Source organism: Euleptes europaea, chromosome 19 (assembly GCF_029931775.1).
Source record: "Euleptes europaea isolate rEulEur1 chromosome 19, rEulEur1.hap1, whole genome shotgun sequence".
Classification (NCBI taxonomy): Eukaryota; Metazoa; Chordata; class Lepidosauria; order Squamata; family Sphaerodactylidae; genus Euleptes; species Euleptes europaea.
Genome location: NC_079330.1, coordinates 24,928,439 through 24,955,117, shown reverse-complemented (window position 1 = coordinate 24,955,117; position 26,679 = coordinate 24,928,439). Strand labels below are relative to the sequence as shown.

At 49.0% G+C, this 26,679-nt stretch overlaps 1 protein-coding gene across 1 annotated transcript; it reads left to right on the top strand.

The window, feature by feature from the left end:
- The first annotated feature begins 5,722 nt into the window (after nucleotides 1-5,722).
- PIGS (phosphatidylinositol glycan anchor biosynthesis class S) lies at nucleotides 5,723-26,445 on the top strand. The gene is made up of 12 exons (XM_056865188.1): nucleotides 5,723-5,769; nucleotides 9,613-9,752; nucleotides 10,005-10,116; nucleotides 11,001-11,090; nucleotides 13,272-13,357; nucleotides 14,937-15,147; nucleotides 16,188-16,330; nucleotides 16,435-16,549; nucleotides 17,637-17,782; nucleotides 20,355-20,455; nucleotides 22,747-22,957; nucleotides 26,151-26,445. Exons 1-12 carry the CDS (start codon nucleotides 5,736-5,738, stop codon nucleotides 26,424-26,426), a joined length of 1,665 nt encoding a protein of 554 aa, XP_056721166.1. The 5' UTR covers nucleotides 5,723-5,735; the 3' UTR covers nucleotides 26,427-26,445.
- Nucleotides 26,446-26,679: the final 234 nt, after the last annotated feature.

Below are 26,679 nucleotides of genomic sequence, written 5' to 3'. Positions count from 1 at the left end.
CTCTAATCTGGAGAACCTGGTTTGATTCCCCACACCTCAACATGAGCAGCAGAGGCTAATCTGGTGAACTGGATTTGTTTCCCCACTCCTACACATGAAGGCAGCTGGGTGACCTTGGGCTAGTCACAACTCTCTTAGAGCTCTCTCAGCTCCACCTACCTCACAGGTGTCTGTTGTGGGGAGGGGAAGGGAAGGTGATTGTAAGCTGGTTTGATTCTTCCTTAAGTGGTAGAGAATGTTGGCATATAAAAACCAACTCCTCTTCTTCTTCAACCCCCAGCCCTGCATTTTCACATCATTCTCTGTTTCCTCATGATGAAATCTTCACAATCTGTTCATTATGCCCAGTTCTTGAATGAATAACGTGCCGTCGAGTGGCAACTGACTCCCGAGCAACCCCGTCTGCAGGGTGTTGCCGGCAGGAGATGAGCAGAGGTGGTTTGCCATTGCCTTCCTGTGCATAGCGACCCCAGTTTTCCTTGGCGGTCTCCCATCCAAATACTAACTGTAGCTGACCCTGTTTAGCTTAAGAACATAAGAAAGGCCCTGCTGGATCAGACCAAGGTCCATCAAGTCCAGCAGTCTGTTCACACAGGGGCCAACCAGGTGCCTCTAGGAAGCCCACAAATAAGACGACTGCAGCAGCACCATCCTGCCTGTTTTCCACAGCACCCAATATAATAGGCATGCTCCTCTGATCTTGGACAGAATAGGTATGCATCATGACTAGTATCCATTTTGACTAGTAGCCATGAATACCCCTCTCCTCCAATGAACATGTCCACTCTCCTCTTAAAGCCTTCAAGTTGGCAGCCATCACTACCTCCTGGGACAGGGAGTTCCACAGTTTAACTGTGTTGTGTGAAGAAATACTTAATTTTATCAGTTTTGAATCTCTCACCCTCCAGCTTCCGCAGATGACCCCGCGTTCTGGTATTATGACAGAGGGAGAAAAGCTTCTCCCGTCCACTCTCTCCATGCCATGCGTGATTTTATAGACCTCTTATCATGTCTCTCCTTAACTACCTTCTTTCCAAGCTAAACAGCCCTAAGAGTTTTAACCGCTCCTCATAGGGCAGTTGCTGTAGCCCCTTGATAATTTTGATTGCTCTTTTCTGCACCTTCTCAAGCTCTGCAATATCGTTTTTTAAGGTGTGGTGACAGCTTTCCAGCTGTCTGGCAATCTTAAGCTTAAGATGAGCCATTCAGGCTGCTGACCCAGTTCTTAGTGTTATTTATATGTCCGCTGAGTATTAATGGCATAAAAGAAACAAAACAGCTGAGAAATGCCAGCCACAAAAGTAGAGGGAACACAAAAGGACAATTTTTTGGCCAGATTATTTCTTAGTCAAGGTGGTATTTATTTTTCAAGTAGGTGGAGCTAGGAAGCTGCTCTACCTGGGAGAATCTTGGCCCAGCGTGGTTTAGGTTCCCGTTGCAAATGCAGATTCAACAGCCCCAGAGAAGCAGAAACAAAAGCCAACCGAGCAATCACAACACGCACGCATAATGCCACCCTCAGAGCACAGCATGCTGCTATTCACCATGCTGCAAAGGTATGAGTCAATGCACAATGCCTGCCTAGTAATCTCAGAGCATCCAACACAAACATGTTGCTTGCGCAGAATATACAACCGGCAGTCAGAAAGAGACCACAACACTTTCCATGGAACTGCCAACGGGAAGCCGGTCACTAAATAAGGGCTCAGATCCACATACCCATTTCCCAGGAGGTTGCACATATTTACGCTGTGTGAGGCATCCAGCATTTGGGTGGGGGGCGGGGGGGGGGAGAGAGAGAAGGCAGAAGAAAGCCACAAGAGCAAGACATGCTGCCATGGGGAGCCAGCGTGGGGTAGTGGTTAAGAGCGGTGGACTCTAATCTGGAGAACCAGGTTTGATTCCCAACTCCTCCCCACGAGCGGCGAACACTAAGCTGGTCAACCGGGTTGGTTTCCCCACTGCTGCACATGAAGCCAGCTGGGTGACCCTGGGCTAGTCACAGCTCCCTTAGAGCTCTCTCAGCCGCACCTACCTCACAGGGTGTCTGTGGTGGGGAGGGGAAGGTGATTGTAAGCCTGTTTGATTCTTCCTTAAGTGGGAAAGTTGGCGTGTAAAAACCAACTCTTCTTCAATTCAGTGGGAAAACGTAGTACAGTGGGAGGTAGGAAATACGGGTCTGAGCGTCACTCTGGGAAGGGCCCACAAGGCAAAACTCAACGTTTGGGGGTTCTGGCCACAGCAGTAATATTAGATGGGAAAAGATTGGTGGCGGGACCTGAGTCCAAGCCCTCCTCCAGCAAGCAACTAAGCACACAGCTGAAGACCTTTGCAGTCTCCAAGGGGCCAATGCTCAGAATGTGCTCCCTTCTCCCTTCCCAGTCTCTTATCGACCCAGCCATACAGACTAGTACCAAAGGAGCCTATGGAGAGCCATAGTTCAGGGGAAAGGCATGATTTTGCACTTGGGGTGGGCTGGGTTTGTTCTCGGTTGCAGCCTCCCAGGGAAAAGGCTAAGAAAACAAGTAGATGCCAGAGACAGTGCAGGCCAGTAGCCAACTAGTGTGTGCGTTAAGTGCCGTCAAATTGCTTCTGAATCATGGTGACCCTATGAATCCATAGGGTCCTATCTTTAGCAGCCTTGCTCAGGTCTTGCAAATTGAGGGCCTTGGCTTCCTTTATAGCGTCAATCCATCTCTTGTTGGGTCTTCCTCTTTTCCCGCTGTCTTCCCCTTTTCCTAGCATGATTGTCTTTTCCATGCTGAGAGCCAGCGTGGTGTAGTGGTTAAGAGCGGTGGTTTGGAGCGGTGGACTCTGATCTGGAGAACCGGGTTTGATTCCCCCACTCCTCCACATGAGGGGCGGAGGCTAATCTGGTGAACTGGATTTGTTTCCCCGCTCCTACACACGAAGCCAGCTGGGTGACCTTGGGCCAGTCACACTCTCTCCGCCCCACCTACCTCACAGGGTGTCTGACGGCTTCTGTAATTTAGGTTGGTTGGCACCCCAGGCTCAAGTGAGAACAGCAGAGTCAGCACAGTTTGCATAAGTGCTATTTACATTTATTTACAGGTGCAATAAATACATACAAGCAAGTTCTGGCATACTCTGACAAGGTGCTCCGCCAGACACTCTAGTTGTAGCAGAGTGAATACATGCATTCTTTGTACAGTTATATACAATTTTGCCTAGTCAATTAACCAATCAACTGGCAACTGCTGAGTCATCATTCTCAACCTGTTCAGGCCTGTTCTGACTACATCTTTTTACAGTCATGTGACTACAGCTGTCAATAAACTGTCAAGTAGATTATTTCCATGTGCTTACTGTCTGCAGTCTTTCAGTATATACTGTCAGTCTGTTGCGGGGAGGGGAAGGGAAGGCGATTGCCGGCCGGTTTGAGTCTCCCTTAAGTAGTAATGAAAAGTCGGCATATAAAAACCAACTCTTCTTCCAGTTACTCTTGTCTTCTCATGAAGTACGACAGCCTCAGTTTAGCCAATTAGAGCTATTGGCATACGTACTCATAGATCTGCTCGTGCCCCAGGACACGTTTCCTCACTCTCTGCTCCCTCGCCATCCGGTGGAGTGTCAGAAGCTGCCGTTGACCTTCTCAGGATACTGTTACCCTCCCGCCCCTAGCATTTCAGTGCCCAACTTGCAGCCTTTGTTGCCACATCAGTAGCTGCCCAAGTGGGGAGGGAAGAGGGCATTCCCTTTCATCTTCTCACTAGCGCCCCACTGGATAAGGCCATTGGCAGGATACACACTGGTGGCCCTGGTGGGGAGCGATTGTGGTGGAGCACCCAGTAGCCTGTCTTCCCAAGACGCATGCCGCCTTAGGGACAAGCTGGCCACTGTGATCCATGCTCTGATTGCATCTGGGTTAGATTACTGTAATGCACCCAAGGAAGGGCTGCCTCTGAATATGGACCAGAAATTTCAGCTAGTGCAACATGCAGCCGCTGGGCTATTATCAGGTGTGGGATAGAGTTCCGTTTCTGGGCACAATTAAAAGCCATTCCTTAAATGGGTTGGGGCCAGGTTACCTTGAGCCCTCCAGTTAAGATCTTCCTCTCAACCCCTGCTTTCTTTTTAACAATTTTATTATTTTATTTCTTAAATACAAAAACACACATGCACACCACATGGAGACAGCAGTTTCCCCCTCTTCTAAAAAGTGCCACTCCTCCACATGAGCGGCGGACACTAATCTGGGGAACTGGATTTGTTTCCCCGCTCCTACACATGAAGCCAGTGGGGGACCTTGGGCAAGTCACACTTTCTCAGCCCCACCTATCTCACAGGGTGTCTGTTGTGGGGAGGGGAGGGGCAGGCGTTTGTTAGCCAGTTTGATTCTTTCTTAAGTGGTAGAGAAAGTCGGCATATAAAAACCAACTCTTCTTCTTTTCATAGCATACAGCACTGTCTACTTAATTACTGAGACAACCCTGATTACAAAGACTATACTGAAAGTTCACTACAATCCCTATATAACACTTTCTATCTTCTAAATTTATACTTGCTTTTAATATTCTATTTAAAAAGCTATTCATTAATAAAGTAATTTTATTTACCTCTCTACTCTGACAACATCTATTATTCAGCTCTTATAAAATACTTAAATAATGTCTATATAGCAATAAATTCTCCATACAACATCCCCTGCTTTCTGCGCCTTCAGAGGTGAGGTGGGCGGAGACTAGAGACAGGGCTTTTTCAGTGGTTGCACCTCACCTGTGGAATACCCTTCCCCTTGAGGCTCACCTGACCCCTCACTACATTTTTTTAAGGCACCAGTTCAAAACAGTTTGGAGGAATGGGGTGGCCACGTTTGCCCCTGCAGCTGCCTGACAGACAGAGAAGCAACAGGTACAGCTTTCCCATCACTGCTCTCCGGAAGAGCAGATGAGCCTTGCTGGACCCTGAAGGTGGCAATCCTGCAGAAGCGCCGCTCCCATCCCTTGGAAGCGCTGGGAACCACGGGGGTGGCATAATACACATGAAGCTACTTTATACTGAATCAAACCCTTGGTCCATCAAAGTCAATATTGTCTACTCAGACTGGCAGCGGCTCTCCAGGGTCTCAGGCAGAGGTCTTTCACATCACCTACTCGTCTGGTCCCTTTAACTGGAGATGCCGGAGATTGAACCTGGGACCTTCTGCATGCCAAGCAGATGCTCTACCACTGAGCCACGGCCCCTCTCCATGGCTCTCCAGGGTCTCAGGCAGGGGTCTTCACATCACCTCCTTGCCTGGACCCTTTAACTGGAGATGCCGGGGATCGAACCTAGGACCTCCTGTTGCCAAGCAGATGCTCTACCACTGAGCCACTGCCCCTCTCCATGGGTCTCAGGCAGGGGTCTTTCACATCACCTATTTGCCCGGTCCCTTTAACTGGAGATACTGGGGATCGAACCTGGGACCTTCTGCATGCCAATCAGATGCTCTACCACTGAGCCACGGCCCCTCCCAAATAATAGCTGCCAGGAGGGTTCTGGGCAGCTCCGCCAATGAACAGTGCACTTGAAAAGCCCCACTGCGCATGAGCACGCCCTCGATCGCCTGCGCTACTCTTTATCCTCATCCATCGGCTAAGCCCCGCCCTGTCAGCCACCGGTGAGCGGCGCGATTGGGCATGGTCACTGCCGCTCACCTCTGTGGCGCTTGATTGGCTTGGCTCATGACGCCCGGAGACTCCGCCCTTTGAAGACGCTCGTCGCCAGGGGAAAAGATGGCGGCCTCCGCCGGCGCCATGGATTTGGCAGGTGCGAACGGAGAGCGGAGCTCCATCCGGGTCCCGGGAGCGGGGTGGGAAACAAGAAGCCCGACCCTCTCCCCGCCAGGGCAAGGACCCAGGGGTTCCGGCTCCTGCTCCGGAGCGAATTCGGTTGGGACCGACGGGTTTCGGATTGAATTCCGGTTCCTGGTTCAATCCGAATGGGCGATCAAGGACGAAAACGCACGGGAGGTTTTGCCTTGGATTTGCCGCTCCCTGGATGCACATATTCCCCCATCCAAATTCTCAAAACTGTGCATGGGGGCTTATTGTTGAGTTTTGAGAATTTGGCTGGGAAAAATAAGTACATTTTGAGACAGCAAGATAGACTTCCCTGACTATGGAAGATCCACTGATTTTGCAATTTGTAACAATCTCTTTTCTTTTCTGTAAATGTATTGAAATGCATTAGGACAGCAAGGGAATAGCTTGTTGCTGGGCAGGGTATCCAGGCCATTTATTCATGGAAGGTTTTGCCTTGGATTTACCACTCTTTGGTTCCCAACCTTTTTTTGACCAGGGACCACTAGGACTTTTTTGTTCGGTGCAGGGATCCCAAGGTTCAAAATAAAAATTCCGGGAATTTGAAAATAAACTTTTAGTTAAATAAACTATTAGTTAAACATTAAACTTAGAATTATATTTGAATATATATATTTTATAATAGAGAACGTTTAATTGAAAATATTAATTTATTATGGGTTTATAACTTTGTTTCGCGGAACTTAATTTAGTTCTCGCAGACCCCTGGGGGTCCATGGACCCCTGGTTGGGAACCAGTGCTTTAGATGCACTTTCCCCCCATCCATATTCTCAAAACTCAACAATGAGCCGCCATGCAAAGTTTTGAGAATTCAGATGGGGAAAATGTGCATCTATAGAGTGACAAATCCAATGCAAAACCTTCCATGAATAAATGGCCAATTCACGGAGGGCTACAGTAAACCATAACAAGAACTGGGTGAAACTGTTACTATACTGCCGCCTCTCTGTCTGTATTACAATCAGATATGCCCTGAATGTTGATGGCTGTCATATCTTGAATTTGGATAAATATCCCGTGCGTTTTCGCCAATAGTCTCTATGGAGCACTTTGCCTCTTCAGGGATCTGGCTGTCCTACTGCCTTTGAATTTTGTGAGCATAATAATTGCCATGCTGCCGGGTCATCTAGTCGTGCCCTGCCCAGCAAGGTGGTTCCATCTAGTCATGCCCTGCCCAGCAAGATGCCCAGATGCTGGAACACAGAGGCCAAAGCCTCCTCCTGTTGATGGTCCCCCAGCAACTGCACTCCAGATAGGGTTGCCAACCTCCAGGTACTAGCTGGAGATTTCCTGCTATTCCAACTGATCCCCAGCTGATAGAGATCAGTTCCCCTGGAGAAAATGGCCGCTTTGGCAATTGGACTCTATGACATTGAAGTCCCTCCCCAAACCCCTCCCTCCTCAGGTTCTGCCCCAAAAACCTCCCGCCGGTGGCAAAGAGGAACTTGACAACCCTACTCCAGATGTAGACTGCCTCTGAACATGCTGGTCTTATTTAACCTTAGCCGGCTCAATGTTGACTCAGCCTTCCATCCTTCCGAGGTCAGTAAAAGGAGTACCCAACTTGCTGGGGGTAAAGGGAAGATGACTGGGGAAGGCACTGGCAAACCACCCCGCAAACAAAGTCTGCCTAGTAAATGTCGGGATGTGACGTCATCCCATGGGTCAAGAATGACCCGGTGCTTGAGCAGGGGACCTTTACCTTTAATCTTCATGCATTTGACCAAAACTCTAGACTAGCCTGATCTTGTCAGATCTGGGAAGCGAAGTAGTGTCGGTCCTGGTTTTGGATGGGAGATCACCAAGGAACACAAGGGTCACTATGCAGAAGCAGACGATGGCAAACCACCTTTGTACGTCTCTTCCCATGTCAGCTGTGACTTGATGGCAAAAAAACAAAAACAAAACAAACAAAAACTGCCTCTCCAACTGTGTGTGCGCGTTAAGTGCTGTCAGGTCGCTTCCAACTCATGGCCACCCTATGAATGAAAGTCCTCCAAAATGTCCTATCTTTGACAGCCTTGCTCAGATCTTGCAAATTGAAGGCTGTGGCTTCCTTTATTGAGTCAATCCATCTCTTGTTGGGTCTTCTCCAACTGTAGTCCCCCCCCCTTTATCCAAAAAGCCCCAGTCTCTGGGCTTTTTTGTAGGGAAGGTGCTACAAACTGATTGGTCACTTTGGTGACCCTTTCCTGCTCCACAATACCCTTTTTGAGATAGGGTGACCAGAATGGGACATGGTATTCCAAATGAGGCCACACCATAGGTCTATTTAAGGGCATTATAACTTCAGACGTTTTATTTTCAACCTCTTTCCTAATAATCCCCACGAGCCTTGCCTTTTTCACTGCTGTTGCACACTGAGTTGACATTTTCATCTAGCTCTCCAAGATCCTTTTCCCGGACTCCCTTAAACCTCAGCCCATCAGTATATCTGTGAGGTTGGGATCTTTGCCAAAATATGGCCAAAATGTCATTTGTCACGTGGTTGCTCACTCAGTTGGAGAGAAGCCTTTTAGGGCTCTTTGGGATCTACTTTGGATCCAGATAATTTAGTACAGTCCACAAACCTGGTCCCTTATGAATCTGAAATTCCTAAAATGTCAGTCTTTCCTGGTACTTTTGGCTTGTGTTGGAAGGCAGCCCCTAAGCCTGGTCTCCTCACGAGAAAGGTCACATTGATTGCTGTGGGAGTAGCCTTTACCTTTTATCCCTTAGAAGCTCCTTGATCAATTGATCTTGAGCAGCATATATCTAATGTTGGAGGGATATAAGGACTGAAACAAATCTTGCCACTGACAATGTAGCCTTGGGGTCCCTATCACTTAGTAAAAAAGGCATTATGTCAGTCACAGAGGCATTGGATTTGTATATTAAAAGGGGGGAAATATAGTGCGATCGAAGTTCCTCGTAAAAGCGGCATTCCAAAAGGGCATGGGCTAATGAGTCAATAGAGCCAGAAGAGCAAGGGCAGATCCTGTCTGAGTATGATATATTCAGAATTCTGCCCTGCATTACCATAGAAGGGTTAGCATTCAATCTAGCCAAGCAAAAAGCTCTACAGAGACGAGGGGTTGTTAGATAATATGTATAGGCAGGCAAACCACGTGGAGGGGGTATTGCTGTGGGAGTAGCAGCAGCAGCAATAACAAAAATTGAATATCAGTTTAATGCAGCTGACTTTTGAAGCAATGGCTGAGATGCCGTACATTGGTCTATGGATACTTTATTTTTAAGTTCTGCACAATGCTGCATATTTTATAATTTGTTAGGGCTTTGATTAAACTTCTGATGCCCTATAGTAGACCTCCAGTGTCGCCAGATGAAATTGACAGATTGTTTTCACACGCTGTATGTTATCAGTATGCCCTGACCTGGATGGCCCAGCCTAGCCTAATCTCATCAGATCTCAGAATCTAAGCAGGGTTGGCCCTGGTTAGTATTTGGATGGGAGACCTCCAAGGAATACCAGGGTCGGGACATGGAGGCAGGCAATGGCAAACTACCTCTGAATGTCTTTTGCCTTGAAGACCCTAGGGGTCACCATCAGTCATCTGTGACTCGACGGCACACACACGTTATTAGTATATAGTATTGACTGCCACAGGACTTGGAAGTCACGATGCCTCCATGTTCAGATGCAGTCTACCACTGAATTAAATATTGGGCTCAGACATTGGCGGTGGGAGAGCTGTTGGCTGAGAAGGTATACTCTAGCAGGCCCTTCTGGTGTATGCTGTGATGCTGTGACAGTCTCCCTTTCCTTCCTTCCTTCCTTCGTGTGTCTAGAGAAGGCCAGAGGGAAATACGCCGCCCTCTCCTTTGCCACCATTGCTGTTGTGGTGGGGCTGCCCCTCTGGTGGAAAACAACAGAGACCAACCGGGCCTCGCTGCCTTACTCCGAGATCGCCAACCTGGACACCCTAATGGTTAGAGCAAGTCTTTGCCTCTTCCCTCGGGGCGGGGCGGGGGGTCACAGCAAAGCCTCCCTCTGGCAGCCTGTTAGCGGTGGTGGTGGGGAGGACGCATGGCAGCACATGGGCAGCCTGGGGTCCCACCTACTCGGTGCTTGTGGCAGGAAGAGCAGCCTTGCTGTGGGATGCGAGTGCCCTGGTGGGGGGCATCTGGGTGTGGGGCTCAGTGACTGGGGGGTGCCACTAACTTTGTGGATTCTGATTCAGTTCCAGCTGACTGTGCCAATCTCGGTTGTGTTTGCCAGAGGGGCTCTGCCAGGGGACCAGGAGAGGAAGCTCCCCTTCCGACAGAGTCAGAAGGCAGAGACTCCCTTAAACCGTAAGTTGGGGGGGGGCTGCCATGTGCCTTCTCGCAATGCACACCTCTCTTGGTTACCGAGCACTTGATGCCTGTGTACATTTGTGAACGTGAGAACTGACACTTGTTCAAAGGGGTGTTTGAGGCACGATGGAAGTCTTCTCTGATAAGGGGAATGGCCGTGGCTCAGTGGTAGAGCATCTGCTTGGCATGCGGAAGGTCCCTGGTTCAATCCCCAGCATCTCCAGTTAAAGGGACTAGGCAAGCGGGTGATGTGAAAGACCCCTGCCTGAGACCCTGGAGAGCCGCTGCCGGTCTGAGTAGACAGTACTGACTTTGATGGACCAAGGGTCTGATTCAGTAGAAGGCAGCTTCATGTGTTGATGTGTTCTTAACCTTTTAGGAGAGAGGTCATGGTTCGGTGGTAGAGCATCTGCTTGGCATGCAGAAGGTCCCAGGTTCAATCCCCGGCATCTCCAGTTAAAGGGACTGGGCAAGTAGGTGATGTGAAAGACCTCAGCCTGAGACCCTGGAGAGCTCCTGCCATTCTGAGTAGACAATACTGACTTTGATGGACCAAGGGTCTGATTCAGTAGAAGGCAGCTTCATGTGTTCAAGTGGGATGTGAGGTCCTGATTCGCGCTTGCAAGTTGCGACCCGAGGTTACCATCATTCAGGGATGAGCAGCTCTTTGTGCCCCTGGGCTGCCTCTGTGGGTCTCCTTTGGAGAAAGGGGATTATTGAATGGAAAGGGCTCTTCTTCATTTTAAGGGACAAGGTGAATTTCATGCCAGTGGGATGTTGACTATGACACGTGTATAGGATGGGGGTGGTATTGCTAATGGTGGTTCAGGGTTTGATGGAAGACCACCTCATCTGCTGTCTCATTCCTGCCCCCATTCCAGCGAAGACCAGCGTGACGGCCCACTATCAGATCTCCTATCGGCGTGCCACTCCTCAGGAAGAGCAGGCCCTGTCCCAGGCCTCTGGTCAAGGTAAATACTCTGCCAGGCATGCCAGGGGAGGTCTATGGGAGAGGGAGGGTGACAATGGTCGTATTCTCTCTGACCAGGCCGTCCGGCTACACTAGACACACATAGATCATAGTGCTCCATGATTAGAAGCACAATATAGACTTCTGGATGTTGAATCCAGGTGATAGGAAACACCTTCCGTTATTTTGTTTATTCAGTTAAGAATTTTTTTGTCCACTGTGAAGGATTCAATGCAGCAAGCAATGGTAGCTAAAAAAAATACATAAGTTCAGGCAATTTAAAAAAATTGCCAGAAAATGCAGCGTGGTGTAGTGGTTAAGAGTGGTGGTTTGGAGCTGCGGACTCTGATCTGGAGAACTGGGTTTGATTCCCCTCTCCTCTACGTGAGCGGTGGAGGCTAATCTGGTCAACTGGATTTGTTTCCCTACTCCTCCCCGTGAAGCCAGGTGGGTGACCTTGGGCTAGTCACACTCTCTCAGCCCCACCCACCTCACAGGGTGTCTGTCATGGGGAGGGGAAGGGAAGGGGATTGTAAGCCGGTTTGATTCTTCTTTAAGTGGTAGAGAAACTTGGCATATAAAAACCAGCTCTTCTTCTATTAGCCAAACGGCTTCTGAAACTGTTCACGTGCAGCTTGAACTTCAGAAGTATCAGGCTGGCCACTGTCAGAGATATAATGCAGGACTGTACCCAAGTTCATTCTGGCTTTGGAGTTTAGCTTTTCTCGCTTCTTTGTGGAACACTTCTCTCTCCTCTTTCCAGCTGCCGTGGAAAAGGAAGAGGTTGGCACTGCTGTATTGGCTGTGCTTCCCTTGCGCTTGATGCCAGCATCTTGGTGGTGGGATAGTGTCAGAGAGAATTTCTGAGCCGTGGGGAAGGAAGACCCTATGTGGTAGCTGGGAGACTGGCCACTATGTAGGGTGGCAGTGAAGCGGGTCAGTGCCTTTTGAGTGACTATGCTCTTAGAATTGACCCCTTCCTGAGAAGTGGTATGTTATCTTATTCAGTTAGTCACTTACTAAGCAGAAATCAACTACTTTACTCACTTAAAAAGTAAGTCTTTTTATTGATGTGCTCCAATGTAATTGTGTATATATGTGTGTATATATATTCAGTAACATTGTATATTTAGTAACAATGTATACAGTAAAGCAAGCAAGTTCTACATACTATTCAGTTTTAAAATCCAACACTTAAAATATAACAGTTAAAGAAGTCTGATTTAGTTCAAAGTATCGAATTCACACTCTAGAATAATATATTTGTAAAGCCATACATACCAACACCATCTTCTGAGACCCTCTGAGAGAGGTCTGAATTCTAGCCCTTTCCCTGCCTGTATTTATACTGTTTCAATCACCTTTAAAAGGGGCTGCCTTGAAAAATCTCCATGCATTGGAGTAACAGCGCTGGTGCACTGTTTTAGGAACGTTACTGCACATGCTCAGTTGCTCTACTTTAGATGGCCGTATATGGACATCCACTTCCTCTAGGCTAAGCATACTATTTCTTAAACAGTCAGTTTTGATTTTTGTTATACTCTATATGATCAATTTTATCATCATTCTCATCTCCAGAAAAATACGTTGAGGTTGAATCCATTGATTAATTTCTAGCATCTTATTTTCATGTTTAAATAATAAAATACAATATATTGTTTACATTACATCATTACATCTTAGTCAGCATTGAATACCCTTGGAATGGAGAGCATTTCTGCACTTGAAGACATTGGAAGGGCAGGAAGTGCGGCAAACATGCTGCTCTGTAGCTTAAAAAATATTAAAAGTGCTGCAAAGGCTTTGCTCTTCTCTATTGAAAAGGCTGGGGAAGGTCAGGAAAAAAGGGGGAAAGTGCATCGAGCAAATCTGCACTGACACTGAAATATTTGACAGAATAATTCAGAAACATAAGCCTTTGGCAAGAATATCCAGGCTTTCTTTTCCTTTTAAAAGGAAATTAAAACCCCTGCTGTATATTTTGCTTTTATATTGAATATTTCTGCATATGTACAACATTAATTCCATAGTTCATTTGCTTTAATATGTCAAAGCCTGTAACAGCAGGGTGTGTGCGTGCTGAAGGGATCCTGAAAATGGGAGGGGAGTCTTTTCAAGAGGGCCCCCAAAAGCTAGGTGGGCATTCCTAGTGACGCTCGGGACTTCCTTCTTTTCTGGCCAGGCGACGTGGTGCTGCCAGCGCAAGAGACCCCAGCAGGTTCACTCACCATCTATGTGATACCCCCAAGTTCTCATCTTTTGCCACAGGTATGCCACCCTCACCACCACCACCCAGCCTGCCTTTAACAGTGGGAAATACAATCTGTAGTCAGCCATTTGCGCTATTGGGTACAGCCAGAAAGTGACTCTGAGGGGGGGCAGCTCGGAAGAGAAATCTATGTGCTTGTCCATTCACAACTGTTAGCTCAGATAGCTAAGTAGAACCTCCATGTTCGGAGAAAGTATGTGGGGGGGGGGGTGCAACCAGCAAGGGAGGGGTTGCTAGCTCCATGTCTTGCTTGTGAGCTGTCTGGAGGGAGGGTGGATCTTTGCTCCTCATGTGATCTTTAAGTACTCTAAAGGTAAAGGTAGGAGCCTGTGGCGCAGAGTAGTAAGCTGCAGTACTGCAGTCCAAGCTCTGCTCACGACCTGAGTTCGATCCCAATGGAAGTTGGTTTCAGGTAGCTGGCTCAAGGTTGACTCAGCCTTTCATCCTTCCAAGGTTGGTCAAATGAGTACCTAGCTTGCTGGGGGTAAAGGGAAGATGACTGGGGAAGGCACTGGCAAACCATCCCGTAAAACAAAGACTGCCTAGAAAACGTCGGGATGTGACGTCACCCCATGGGTCAGGAATGACCCTGTGCTTGCACAGAGGACCTTTACCTTAAAGGTGTGCAAGCACCGGGCCATTACTGACCTGTGGGGTGACGTCACATCACAACGTTTACTAGGCAGACTGTGTTTATGGGGTGGTTTGCCAGTGCCTTCCCCAGTCGTCTGCACTTTACCCCCAGCAAGCTGGGCACTCATTTTACCGACCTCAGAAGGATGGAAGGCTGAGTCCACCTTGAGGCGGCTACCTGAAACCGACTTCCATCGGGATCGAACTCAGGTCGTGAGCAGAGCTCTGACTGCAGTTCTGCAGCTTACCGCTCTGCGCCATGGGGCAGCTATTGCAGCTGGGAAATGATTGCAGAGCTTTGTCCATTTTATGAGAAAGCAAATTGCAACCCCTCCTTATCCTGGGAAGCGTTCTGGATGTGGGGATTGTGTCTGGCATGTGGCCTGCAGGTGGTGCTTTTGGGGATCAGGATATTTTGTTGCACTTAGAAGATAGGGCAAAGCTCCCCTCCCCGCATGTTTCCTGCATGTGTTGCATGCAATCAGTCCAATGCATATGTATTTGTGGTGTAGTGGTTAAGAATGGTGGTTTGGAGCGGTGGAATCTGATCTGGAGAACCGGATTTGATTCCCCACTCCTCCACATGAGTGGCGCAGGCTAATCTGGTGGATTCGTTTCCCCCACTCCTACACATGAAGCCGGCTGGGTGACCTTGGGCAAGTCACTCTCTCTCAGCCTCCTTACAGGGTGCCTGTTGTGGGGAGGGGAAGGGAAGGTGCTTGTAAGCCGGTTTGATTCTCCCTTAAGTGGCAGAGAAAGTCAGCATATAAAAACCAACTCTTCTTCTTCTCCTCCTCCTCCTTCTCCTCTCATTCCTCTCATTCCAATGCACATTTAAAAAGTAAATGTTGGAAGTCACACAGGTGCTACTCTGTCAATCAAGCATGCATGAGTTGGGCTGACTGCAAAATTGTGGTGCATCTAATAATCATTTTTTTCCTGCAGGAGACGACTATGTACATCGGCAAGCATCGCAGTGCCGTAATTCGGGCCCCGCGAGGCGCGGCAGACCCCCTGGTAGCCGTGAGTGCACAAATACAGCAGGTGACCCGGGTCATGTCCTTCTCGGCGGAGTCCATCACCGGGGCCCTCTCTGACCGCATGCCCATCCTCCAGCCAGGGACTGAGTGGAAACGGCCCTTCAAATCCAGCTTAGGTAGGGGTTAAGATGGCTCCTCAGGAGAAGGAGCGGACCTCATGTTGCGGGGCTGCCAAGCTCAAAATCTTGGGATTGGGTGGCTGCTGCAGCTTTGGGGGCTCCCCGCTTCCAGCTTCCCTCCCAGCCATGGCCCAGATTTGCTCCCCAACATTCTCCTGGTTTAATAGTCCTGGTGGACAGACCCTGACATTCACTGGTATTTTAAGCCTGGAGGACACTGAATTTCCGGAGCTGTCTGTTCTATGTGAATATCCCCAAGGCTGGATGCAGACCAAATTGGCGATTTCCACCAGTTTCCACTTTTCCACCAATTTCGCCCTTGTGTCATTCATCGGGGCCTCTTGTCCCACCACAGGAGAACCATTTTGTGCAGATCAGAGGGTGGTTGTGGGAGAAGAGAGGGAAGATAATTTTGTCCCACTGATGGAAAAAATGTTTAGTCTGGGTCCAAACCCCACCTCAGTTTTGCCTCTTCCTTATATAATATAGATCACGACGGGTAGCCGTGTTAGTCTGTCACTAGCAGTAGAAAAGAGCAGGAGTAAATTTCTGGCAGGATGTGCGCTTTCGTGAACCACTGCTCACTTCTTCAGATATCTGTTACAACTGATCTCCAGGTGACAGAGATCAGGTCCCCTGAAGAAAATGGAAGGTGGACTCACTGGCATTACACCCCATTGAAGCCCCTCCCCAAACCCCGCCCTCCTCAGGCTCCACCCCCAAATCTTCAGGTATTTCCCAACCTGGAGTTGGCAGCCCTACTGGCAATCCCTGCGGAGGCTCCTGACCTGGGTCACCCCGGTTCCCCAGCCCAGGGTTGTCTGCCCTGCCTTGATCCGGAATGTCACCCAGTTCCTGGGTGGAATGTCTCAGCTTCTGGAGATCCTGGGGGCTGAACCTGGGACGTTTTGCATGCTGAGCCGGTGCTGAACCCATTGGACACAGGGAGGGGTTGGCAGCATGACCCAGGGGCCTCATCGTCCCCCCGCCCTTCAGCAGGAACAGGAGAAACGAGTTGCTGCTTCCTCCCCTTGCAGGGTACGAGATCACCTTCAGCTTGCTGAATCCAGATCCCAAAGCCCATGACGTCCACTGGGATATCGAGGGAGCCATCCGCCGCTACGTGGAGCCCCTCCTGGGCAAACTGAGATCAGTGGCAGAGATCTCCGTGGACTCGCAAGTGAGCACTAGGTGTTGGGAGCGGTGGGGGTCCTTGGTGTGTGGGGGGGCAGCAGGGACTGTTGTTCTCTACCAAATGTGCTTGCTTTCCTTCCTTGTCCCCAGATCCTCTACTATGCAGCGCTGGGGGTCACGCCCCGCTTTGATGCACCTTCCTCCAGCTACATACTCGGTGCACACAGCCTGCCCCACGTCATTAACCCCGTGGAAGCCAGGCTAGGTAAGCCCCTCTCGACATTCTCTCCTCTCTTCCTCAGCTGGCCCTCTGGCTGTCTGCTTTTCTCCCACAGAACATGCCGGTTGAGTCAAAACTATGCTAAAGGAAGGGACTCGGAGTGACTTGGCAGTTGCGCTTTGCCCATGGCCAGGCTCTGACTGGTCACTGTATCTAAGGTTGGGAATGTATTGCCTCTCCCTCCCCCAAGCATGCCGGCTATCAACCTAGGAAAGAAATCCTGTGTGGTTTGGCTTGCTTACTTGAGTCATCTGGTAACTTCTTCCCTCCCTGAGGGTAGACTTCCTGTATACACGGTCACCTTCGTTAGCTGTGTTACTGTGCCTTCTGCGGGTTGCTTTTGGAGGTCTTTGAGAAAGGTTCTTTGTAACCAGCCCTGTGCCCAGAGAATGATGCCAGAGGCTGTAGCTTGGCTTATTGGTCTTGGAAGGCTTTAAGAGGGGACTGGACATGTTAATGAAGGAGAGGGCTATTCATGGCTGCTAGTAAAAATGGATAGTAGTCATGATGCATACGTATTCTCTCCAGGATCAGAAGAGCATGCTTATTATATTAGGTGCTGTGGAACACAGGCAGGATGGTGCTGCTGCAGTCGTCTTGTTTGTGGGCTTCCTAGAGGCACCTGGTTGGCCACTGCGTGAATGGACTGCTGGACATTGGTCTGATCCAGCGTGGCCTTTCTTATGTTCTTATGCCAGGCAAAGTGCTGAGCTGGGGAGTTATGGCTGCCACCAGTGAGCCACAGTACAACTGCTGGGGGAGGTCGGCACCCCCTTGAGCAGCCTCCTTTCCCCTGGAAGTACTAGGCACTGAGGTTGGGCCTTCCAACATGTACTCTGCCTCAGAGCTGGTTGTTTCCTGGGCAGCACTGGCAACCCATGGATGGCCCATAGCCATGGACAGAGAAATCCTTAGTGGGCTGGCCTGGGAGCTCTGCCATGTTGGTATTTGGCTGTGTCAGGGCAGCCAGAAGGCCTCCTTCCCTTTCTGTCTCAGATCTGACCTGCTTTTGGACCGGGTTGGGTGTCTCCTGGCTGCTGACGGGGCGCATCCTTCTCTTTCTCTGTGCAAGGTTCCAGTGCTGCCTCGCTCTACCCTGTGCTCAACTTCCTGCTGTATGTGCCGGAGCGTTCACACGCGCCTCTCTACATCCAGGACAAGGACGGCACTGCCGTGCCAACCAATGCTTTCCACAGCCCACGCTGGGGTGGGATCATGGTAAGGGGGGAGGGCTGGGGTTACCGAGGGCTCTTCCCACATACCGGTCGAGGGCCTTTGTGCTGTGTCAAGACCTATGCTTAGAGCAGCGTTTCTCAACCTTTTTACCCTTGCGGAACCCTTGAAGTAATATTCATGTCTCAGGGAACCCCTACATATGATTACATATGATTAGCCATTCATCATTATTTCTCTCGGAACCCCTAGCGATTTCTCGCGGAATCCTAATTGAGAAACGCTGCTCTAGAGGCAGCAAAGAACAATCCATTGGAGAGTAGCTTCTTGGGAGGAAGGGGTTTGCGTTCCGCAAGATTTTTCCCCAATCAAAAGGAACCGCTTTAACTGGCAAGACTGGAATCTGCACCGGCAGGCTGCTGCACCAAGCAATTCAATTCAATTTATTACAGTCATTGACGAGCAAAGCAGATATACTAAAAAGACTGATTAAAAAGATAAAATATAGCAATATATATTTCCATAAAACACTAATTGGAAAAAAAGTTTACAATAAAATTAATATTTGCTTATTAAAACCCATTCAACAATATTTTCCGCCTCCCTTATCAGAATTAGACTAAGTACCTCTGGGCTTAATACATCCCCTTGCATAGTTGGCGACTTTATAAGTTAACTCATTATTCCTATCTGAAAGTATTTTCATTAGTTGGATGGATCTTTGTTTTGTTGGAAGGCCAGCCAAAATGAGTAATGTCAATTCTTGCCGAATTTGATTGTAAATCCTGCAATCAAATATCACATGTTCTGTTGTCTCTACACTACCATCTTGGCAGATGCACATACAGTATGTTACTGCGTCCAGCAAGTTGTTATTATTTACAAAATTTATATCTTGCCTTTCTGTCCTTACAAGGGCCGCCAAGGTGGCTAACAATTTGAACATACACAATAAAATTACATTATAAAACCATTAAAATAAACCCCTCCAAAACATACATAATCAATTTTTAAAGGCTTTAAAAACAGCATTAAACTGCATACAAAACACAAACATTGGTTAGGAAGGAGGGATCACTGAAGGAATGCCAAATGAAACATAGAAGTCTTCCCCCGTTGGTGGAAAACAGCAACAGAAGGGAACAGACAAATCTCCCTGGGAAGAGAATTCCTGAGCTTTGGCGCCATGACCAAGAAGGCCCTCTCCTGGGTTGCCACCTACTTTATCTTAGAAGGTGGGGGCACCCAAAGCAGGACCTCCAAAGATGACCGTAATGGTCAGGCAGGTTCATAAGGGATTAGGTGGTCCTTCTGGTATGTTGGTCCCAAACCATCTATCCATCTATCCATCCATCCACATACATGTATGTATATATATGTAGTAGTTAAGAGTGGTGGTTTGGAGCAGTGGAGTCTGATCTGGAGAACCAGATTTGATTCCCCCACACTTCCACATGAGTGGTGGAGGCTAATCTGGTGAACTGGATTTGTTTCCCCACTCCTACACAGGAAGCCAGCTGACCTTGGGCAAGTCACACTCTCTCAGCTCCACCTACCTCACAGGGTGTCTGTTGTGGGGAGGGGAAGGGAAGGTGATTGTAAGCTGGTTTGATTGTTCCTTAAATAGAGAAAGTCGGCATATAAAAACCAACTCTTTTTCTTCATCAGTACCTGGAGACCTGTGGATAGTGGGGAAGCCCCCCCCCCAAAAGCAGTGTAGGTGAATAACAAGGAAGATGAGGAGGATCCTTCTCTCCTTCTAAATTCCATTAATGTGCAAAGACCCGGGTGTGCATTATGGAACAGCACCAAGAATGCCATTCTGAAAGCATGTTGTACGAGTGAGGTTGCCAACACTCTTGTTCTAGCTGGGTGCCTGGGCCTTTGGAAGCAGCATAGTGGACACCAGGGTAATGGGTAGAGCTTTCCCCATCATTGCCCACCCAACTTAGGTATGGCTTTGACTGTCTGTTACAAGTCCAGAAGCCCTGCGAGAATAAGAGTTGGCAATCCCATGGAAGGACAGACAGCCACTGGCTGGCCTTGCTGCATGCTGCAGTGGCGGTCTGCTTTGTATGAGGAGTACGCAACCTCTTTCCCTCTGCCCCTGCCTGCTGAGAGCAGCGGGGATCAGTGTGACAGATGGAAGGTGTCTAAGGCTTTTCCAGATTCTCCCCACTCTTTCTGAGAAAGCAGCCAAGGGGAACAACTCCTTCCAGCTGCCCCCAGGACTTCACACATCCCAAGTTCCCTCAAGAGCTGGCGTGGTGTAGTGGTTAAGGTGGTTTGCAGCGGTGGACTCTGATCTGGAGAACCGGGTTCGATTCCCCACTCCTCCACATGAGTGGCGGAGGCTAATCTGGTGAACTGGATTTGTTTCCCCACTCCGGCACACGAAGCCAGCTGGGTGACCTTGGGCTAGTCACAATCTCTCAGCCCCACCTACCTCACAGGGTGTCTGTTGTGGGGAGGGGAAGGGCAGGTGATTGTAAGCCGGTTTGAATCTTCCTTAAGTGGTAGAGAAAGTCGGCATATAAAAACCAACTCTTCTTCTCCCCTTGGCCTATGAATGTGACCGCTTGGTCCTGAGATGCTGCCTTGCTCTTCCTCTCGCCAGGTGTACAATGTTGAGCCTGAGGCAGCCAGTGAGACTTCCTTCCCGAGGAGGGTAGACGTTGACATGGTTCAGGTGATGGAGGTGTTTCTGGCCCAGCTACGGTAAGTGCTTTGCGGCTGGGTCCTGGTAACCGTGGCTGATGCCCCTTGCTAGAGGTTGGTGGCTAGGGAACGTTTTCACTTCTATGAGGTGCGGGGATGCTTTCTGGCGTTTCAGGTTCTTTGGAGTTTCAGCATAGAAATTGTCTAAATAAATTCCTGGCTCAAAAATATATTTTTTCTCAGGCGCTGGCTACAGATGTCAGGAGTTAAACGGTCTTCTCCTCGGTGCCTTCTATGACAGTGGCTCTTTGCCAGCTGGTATTAAAAGTGGGTTCCTTCTACCCTGAAAGTACCTCTTCACATGTGTGTAATTACAGGATATAGTAATGGCTGCTAGGATAGATTGCTCCAAGAGAGCCGGCGTGGTGTAGTGGTTAAGAGCAGTGGACTCTGATCCAAAGAACCAGGTTTGAGTCCCCACTCCTCCACATGAGCGGCGGAGGCTAATCTGGTGAACTGGATTTGTTTCCCCATTCCTCCACATGAAGCCAGCTGGGTGACCTTGGGCAAGTTACAGCTCTGTTAGAGCTCTCTCAGCCCCACTTACCTCACAGGGTGTCTGCTGTGGGGAGGGGAAGGCGATTGTAGGCTGGTTTGATTCTGCCTTAAGTGGTAGAGAAAGTCGGCATATAAAAATCAACTCTTCTTCAAGAGGTGATGAGACAAGCATGTACCTGAGAGGTCCATCAAAGGCTGTTAACCATAATGACCGACTGGAACCTCCATAGTCAAAGACAGTATACCTCCAAAGTACAGTTACTGGGGGTCAACAATAGGGAGGAGACTGTGATCTCTGTATTCCTGTTTATGGGTAGAGCTTCCAAAAATATTAAACCCACAATGAAAGGTTTTTCCCCTTGTGTTTCCTAGGTGGGGACACACACACAGACATTTGGGGGAGAAATTAAAATGTATGCAGTACTTACTTTCCTATCAAACCTAAACATGCTTTACAACTTTAACAACATAAAATGCACTTTTTATAATTTAGTTAAGCATATCAAATGATACTAATTATCATATTTATGGCATTTAAATGCCTTCGATTTTTACAAGCAAAACTGCAGATACACTGGATACATGAGAGGTAAACTGCTGCACCCTAAGCTACCTTAGCACATTATCTTAGTTTTTGGCACCTGAGAGGTAGGAGGGGAAAGAAGATTAAAATAAAAACCACACATTTTGTCATAAAGAAAAATTCGTAAGAGTTTTTTCAATACATCCCAGATTGTCCCAGTTTTTTCAGTGCTTCCCAGAGAGCCAGTGTGGTGTAGTGGTTAAGAACGGTGGTTTGGAGTGGAGAAATCTAATCTGGAGAACCGGGTTTGATTCCCCACTCCTACACATGAGCGGTGGACGCTAATCTGGTGAACTGGGTTGGTTTCCCCAGTCCTACACATGAAGCCAGCTGGGTGACCTTGGGCTAGTCACACTCTCTCAGCCCCACCTACCTCACAGCGTGGGGAGGGGAAGGGAAGGCGATTGTAAGCCGGTTTGATTCTCCCTTAAGTGGTAGAGAATGTCAGCATATAAAAACCAACTCTTCTTCCAGCCTGAGGGCTGTTAAATGGATACTGTTTTAGGCTGCTGAAGGTGGTTTTTAGACATCTTCTGTGCTTCTGGCAGGCTTGTTTTAAAGATAAAGGTCCCCTGTGCAAGCACCAGGTCATTCCTGACCCATGGGGTGACGTCACATCCCGACATTTCCAAGGCAGACTTTGTTTGTGGGGTGGTTTGCCAGTGCCTTCCCCAGTCATCTTCCCTTTACCCCCAGCAAGCTGGGTACTCATTTTACGGACCTCAGAAGGATGGAAGGCTGAGTCAACCTTGAGCCGGCTACCTGAAACCGACTTCCGTCGGGATCAAACTCAGGTTGTGGGCAGAGCTTTTGACTGCAGTACTGCAGCTTAACTCTCTGCGCCACGGGGCTCCTAGGCTTGTTTTACTATTGCTAATTTTAATATTGGTTTTTATGATTTTATGGTTGTGTCTTTTTTACTTTGCGAGCAGCCTCAAGCAGGTTTCTGGCGAGGCAGCACGTACATTTTTACAAATAAAGCTCTGTGCAATTCAAATGTTTGCACACTCTTCCTTAGTCCAACAAAAGAGAATCCTCCATTCATGCAGGTCAGCCTCACGTAGAGTATTACACCCCTATCCCACCCAGAGCCAAAGCATCTGGAGCAACGGTTCCTGCCACACCTGCTGGGCGGCCTCCTCCACCCGGCCACGTGCTTCCCAGCTCCAATGCCAGGCTGTCCTCTTGTTTGCCCGTCCCCTCTCCTCAGGTTGCTATTCGGGATCCTGCCGGTTCCACTTCCAGAGGGGGCCGTGCTGGAAAGCTTTGGGAATGAGGGCCTCTCTACTTGGGAGCTGGATCGCCTCCTGTGGGCCCGCACCGTCGAGAACGTGGCCACGGTGGCCACCACCTTGACCTCACTGGCCCAGCTGCTGGAGAAGATTAGCAACATTGTGATCCAGGACGACGTGGCATCGCAGGTAAGAGGAGGGGCAGAGGGAGGCAGAAAAACGCACGCCGGGGTCCTCTCGCAGGGCACCGAGATCCTGTTGTGCGGCTTCCACACACTGGTGCGCTCTTCTCTACTGCTTTTCAACTTCCTCCTCTCTGGCTTGCTTCCAGCATGGTGTAGTGGTTAAGAGCAGTGGACTCTGATCTGGAGAACCGGGTTTGATTCTCGACTCCTCCACATGAGTGGCAGACGCTAATCTCACGAACTGGATTTGTTTCCCTGCTCCTCCACATGAAGCCAGTTGGGTGACCTTGGGCTAGTCACAGCTCTCAGAGCTCTCTCAGCCTCACCTACCTGTTGTGAGGAGGGGAAGGGAAGGTGATTGTAGGCCGGTTTGATTCTCCCTTAAGTGGTAGAGAAAGTCGGCATATAAAACCCAACTCTTCTTCTTCCCTCTGGTGCTTTTGTCCCTCTCTCAACCGCTAGATCAGATCACCTGGGCCATTAATTCCTTTGCTGCTCCTTCTGTGCCTGAGGCCAAGCCAACAGGGTGTAGCGGTTAAGTGGTGGACTCTAATCTGGTAAACTGGGTTTGTTTCCCCACTCCTCCACATGAAGCCTGCTGGACTTCTGGAGTGGACTTCTGGAGTCCTAGGAAATAGGAAGGGGCTGTGGCTTAGTGGTAGAGCATCTGCTTGGCATGCAGAAGGTCCCATGCTCAATCCCTGGCATCTCTAGTTAAAAGGACCTGGCAGAAGGTGATGGGAAAGACCTCTGCCTGAGACCCTGGAGAGCAGCTGCCAGTTTGAGTAGACAAGACTGATCTTGATGGGTCTACTTCAGTGTAAGGCAGCTTCATGTGTTGGGGGCTCCTATTAATTGCCAGTCTTTGTTTAGTCAAAATGGACATGATCTTGGCATGCTTGATAATTAAACCCCCTCCCCTTATTTGAATGCCTTGTCCATGGGGTGGTAACAAAGTCTGACCACTCGACTCTTAATTCTGTATTGAAAACGTAGGGCAAGAATCCCATTTTCCCACCTTCAACATCATTTTAGTTTCAAAGGAAAGCTGAACACCTGACTACAGGAAATCAGATTTACCATTGTGCAGATCCTAAACTGACAGGCATGAGAGTCTAGCCCTCTTGGGATCACACAAGTCTTTCAAAGGCAGATTTTTGCTCTTGGAAGCTGGAATTTCCCCCTCTCCTTTTGACTGCTGCTTTTCTTTGATACCGTTATCTCGTCCTAGCTTTAGGGGTGGATTGCCTTTCTGGTTTTTAAAAAATACTCTCGTCTGGTGGTCTTTCAAACTGAAATCCGTCCAGCTACATGCACTATGGAAGAGTGCTGTTGGAAGAGTGTTACGGATACTGTGGACTGCCCCCAAAAAACAAATCGGTGGGTTCTAGATCAAATCAAGCCTGAACTCTCCCTAGAAGCTAAAACGACTACACTGAGGCTATTATACTTTGGTCACATTGTGAGAAGATAAGAGTCACTGGAAAAGACAATAAAGCAAGGAAAAGTGGAAGGCAGCAGGAAAAGAGGAAGACCCAACGTGAGATGGATCGACTCCATCAAGGAAGCCATGGCCCTCAGTTTTGCAAGACATTGATTCATAGGGTCATCATGAGTCAGAAGTGACTTGATGGCACTTAACACACCCAGTAGTTGTTTGAACACTGCTGACCTAAGAGAAGGGGGGGGGAGTGCTAGCAGCCCTGGGGAATGAGGGGTTTAGAGGCCACCCTGAAAATATATCCTCTGCAGCAACTCCTTCTGTGATCAAGGGAAGAGAAACACCTCTTGTGGGGGATCCCCGAGGATTCTTTTAAAGTCAGGACCGAGGATTCTTTTAAAGTCAGGACCGTCAGACCCTTCAGTGAAAAGGGGTGTGAGGGATTATAGATAAATGTTCTGATGATTAGGCTGGGCCAGGGCTAAAAAGGGGGCAATCTTTTTACCTTGGGAGACCTCAAATGGATGTTGGACCGGCTAAGGGGAACAAAACAGGAAGGCAGGAGTCTGCTGATAGCAGAGGGACCTTCCCAGGCCGCTCTGTCTTTGGCATATCCATGATACTGTAGCTCAGAAATGCAGCTTCACAAGAAACTTGGCCTTTTATCCTCTTGTCCCGAGCCTGGAAAAAGCAGGCATCTTGCTCTTCTGTTGCAAAGATCAGCTTCCAGGAAGGCAGGTGTGGCGGGCATTGCAGGATGTCAAGAAAGAAAGGTATGACTTGGAGGCCATTTTTGGAAGCTGTTTTGAGAACAACGAGGGCCGAACTACACAACATTTCTGTGAACCCGGTATGGGTTCCCCTGTCCTGACTAGTTTTCCCCGCAGTCACACAGTAGCTGTGGGGAAAGGAATTTTTCAGGGGGGGAGGGAAAGGGTATACTTAGGCTAAAGAGTGATATACCTCCCCCCCAAAAAATAGTGTTTTAATTTTATTAGGATGTTATCAATGCAAAATATTAATCATGTGTCATTACGGGCTTAGGAGGGAAAGCTCTGCCAAGAAATTTCTTTTTCTAGAAACTAGAAAAATGATATAAATATATTTAAAAGTTGAAAAATCTGTACCGACATCCTAGACCTCCAATAATCATTTTTCAGAAAACAGTAAATTGGTGGGGAATGAGCATCATTATTATTCACAAGGAACAGGCCAGGATGCTGACCAAAAGAACCATCTATGGGATGTGTGGGAGAACTGGGTTCAATTCTTCATACAGCTGTAGCCCTTACCAGGTAACCATGACTCAGCCATCCCCTCTCCATCTAGCTGACCTCACAGAGCGATATAAAGATAAAACAAGGTTGGAAGAAAGATCCCTGGTCTCCACCTGCTGCCTCAAGCCCCACCTACCTCACAGGTTGTCTGTTGTGGGGTGGGGAAGGGAAGGGATCAAAATGCAGTTTTCTGGAGAACCGGGTTTGATTCCCCACTCCTCCACATGAGCGGCAGAGGCTAATCTGGTGAACTGGATTTATTTCCCCACTCCTACACATGAAGCCAGCTGGGTGACCTTGGGCTACTCACACTCTCTCAGCCCCACCTACCTCACAGGGTGTCTATTGTGGGGAGGGGAAGGTGATTATAAGCCAGTTTGATTCTTCCTTAAGTGGTAGAGAAAGTCAGGATCTAAAAACCAACTCTTCTTCTTTTCCCTGCTTTCTCACCCGGCCTGCGCCTCTTCCCTTCCGCCCAGGTGTTTTGTGCGGTGGAGTCGGCCCAGAAGGCGCTGCTGGACCTGGGCGTGGGCCGCCTGGAGTCTGCCTTCCAGGCCAGCAAAGAGGCCATCATGTCCTCCGAGCGGGCCTTTTTCGACCCGTCGCTCCTGCACCTCCTGTATTTCCCCGACGACCAGAAGTTTGCCATCTACATCCCCCTCTTCCTCCCGATGGCTGTCCCCATCCTGCTGTCCCTGGCGAAGATCGTGCGAGAGGCCAGGGAGAGCAAGAAGGCTGCCACCAAAATGGACTGAGCCTCCTCCTCGACTCTTGTGCATGCCGTGGGGGGGAGGGTTTGGGGGATGCTGGGCGCAGAGGGGGTGGGGAGCGCTCTCTGTCCAACGAACGGGAGTTGTGGGGCACCAGGCAGGCGAGCATGGCCATAACCTCAAAGAGTTTGGCCTGGTCTCTTAAGAAGGCTCCTTGTGGGGCAATACCCTCCAGTAGAGAAACTGCAGCTCAGCCTTTGCTGGAGGGGGCAAGAAAGAGTGGGCCTTTTTGGGAGGG

Bases quoted from the DNA above. Each gene is read 5' to 3' on its own strand.
- PIGS (XM_056865188.1), top strand. From the start codon at position 5,736: ATGGCGGCCTCCGCCGGCGCCATGGATTTGGCAG. The intron at 11,091-13,271 runs GTAAATACTCTG...TTTTCTGGCCAG, and splicing joins GTCCCAGGCCTCTGGTCAAG to GCGACGTGGTGCTGCCAGCG. The intron at 13,358-14,936 runs GTATGCCACCCT...TTTTTCCTGCAG, and splicing joins GTTCTCATCTTTTGCCACAG to GAGACGACTATGTACATCGG.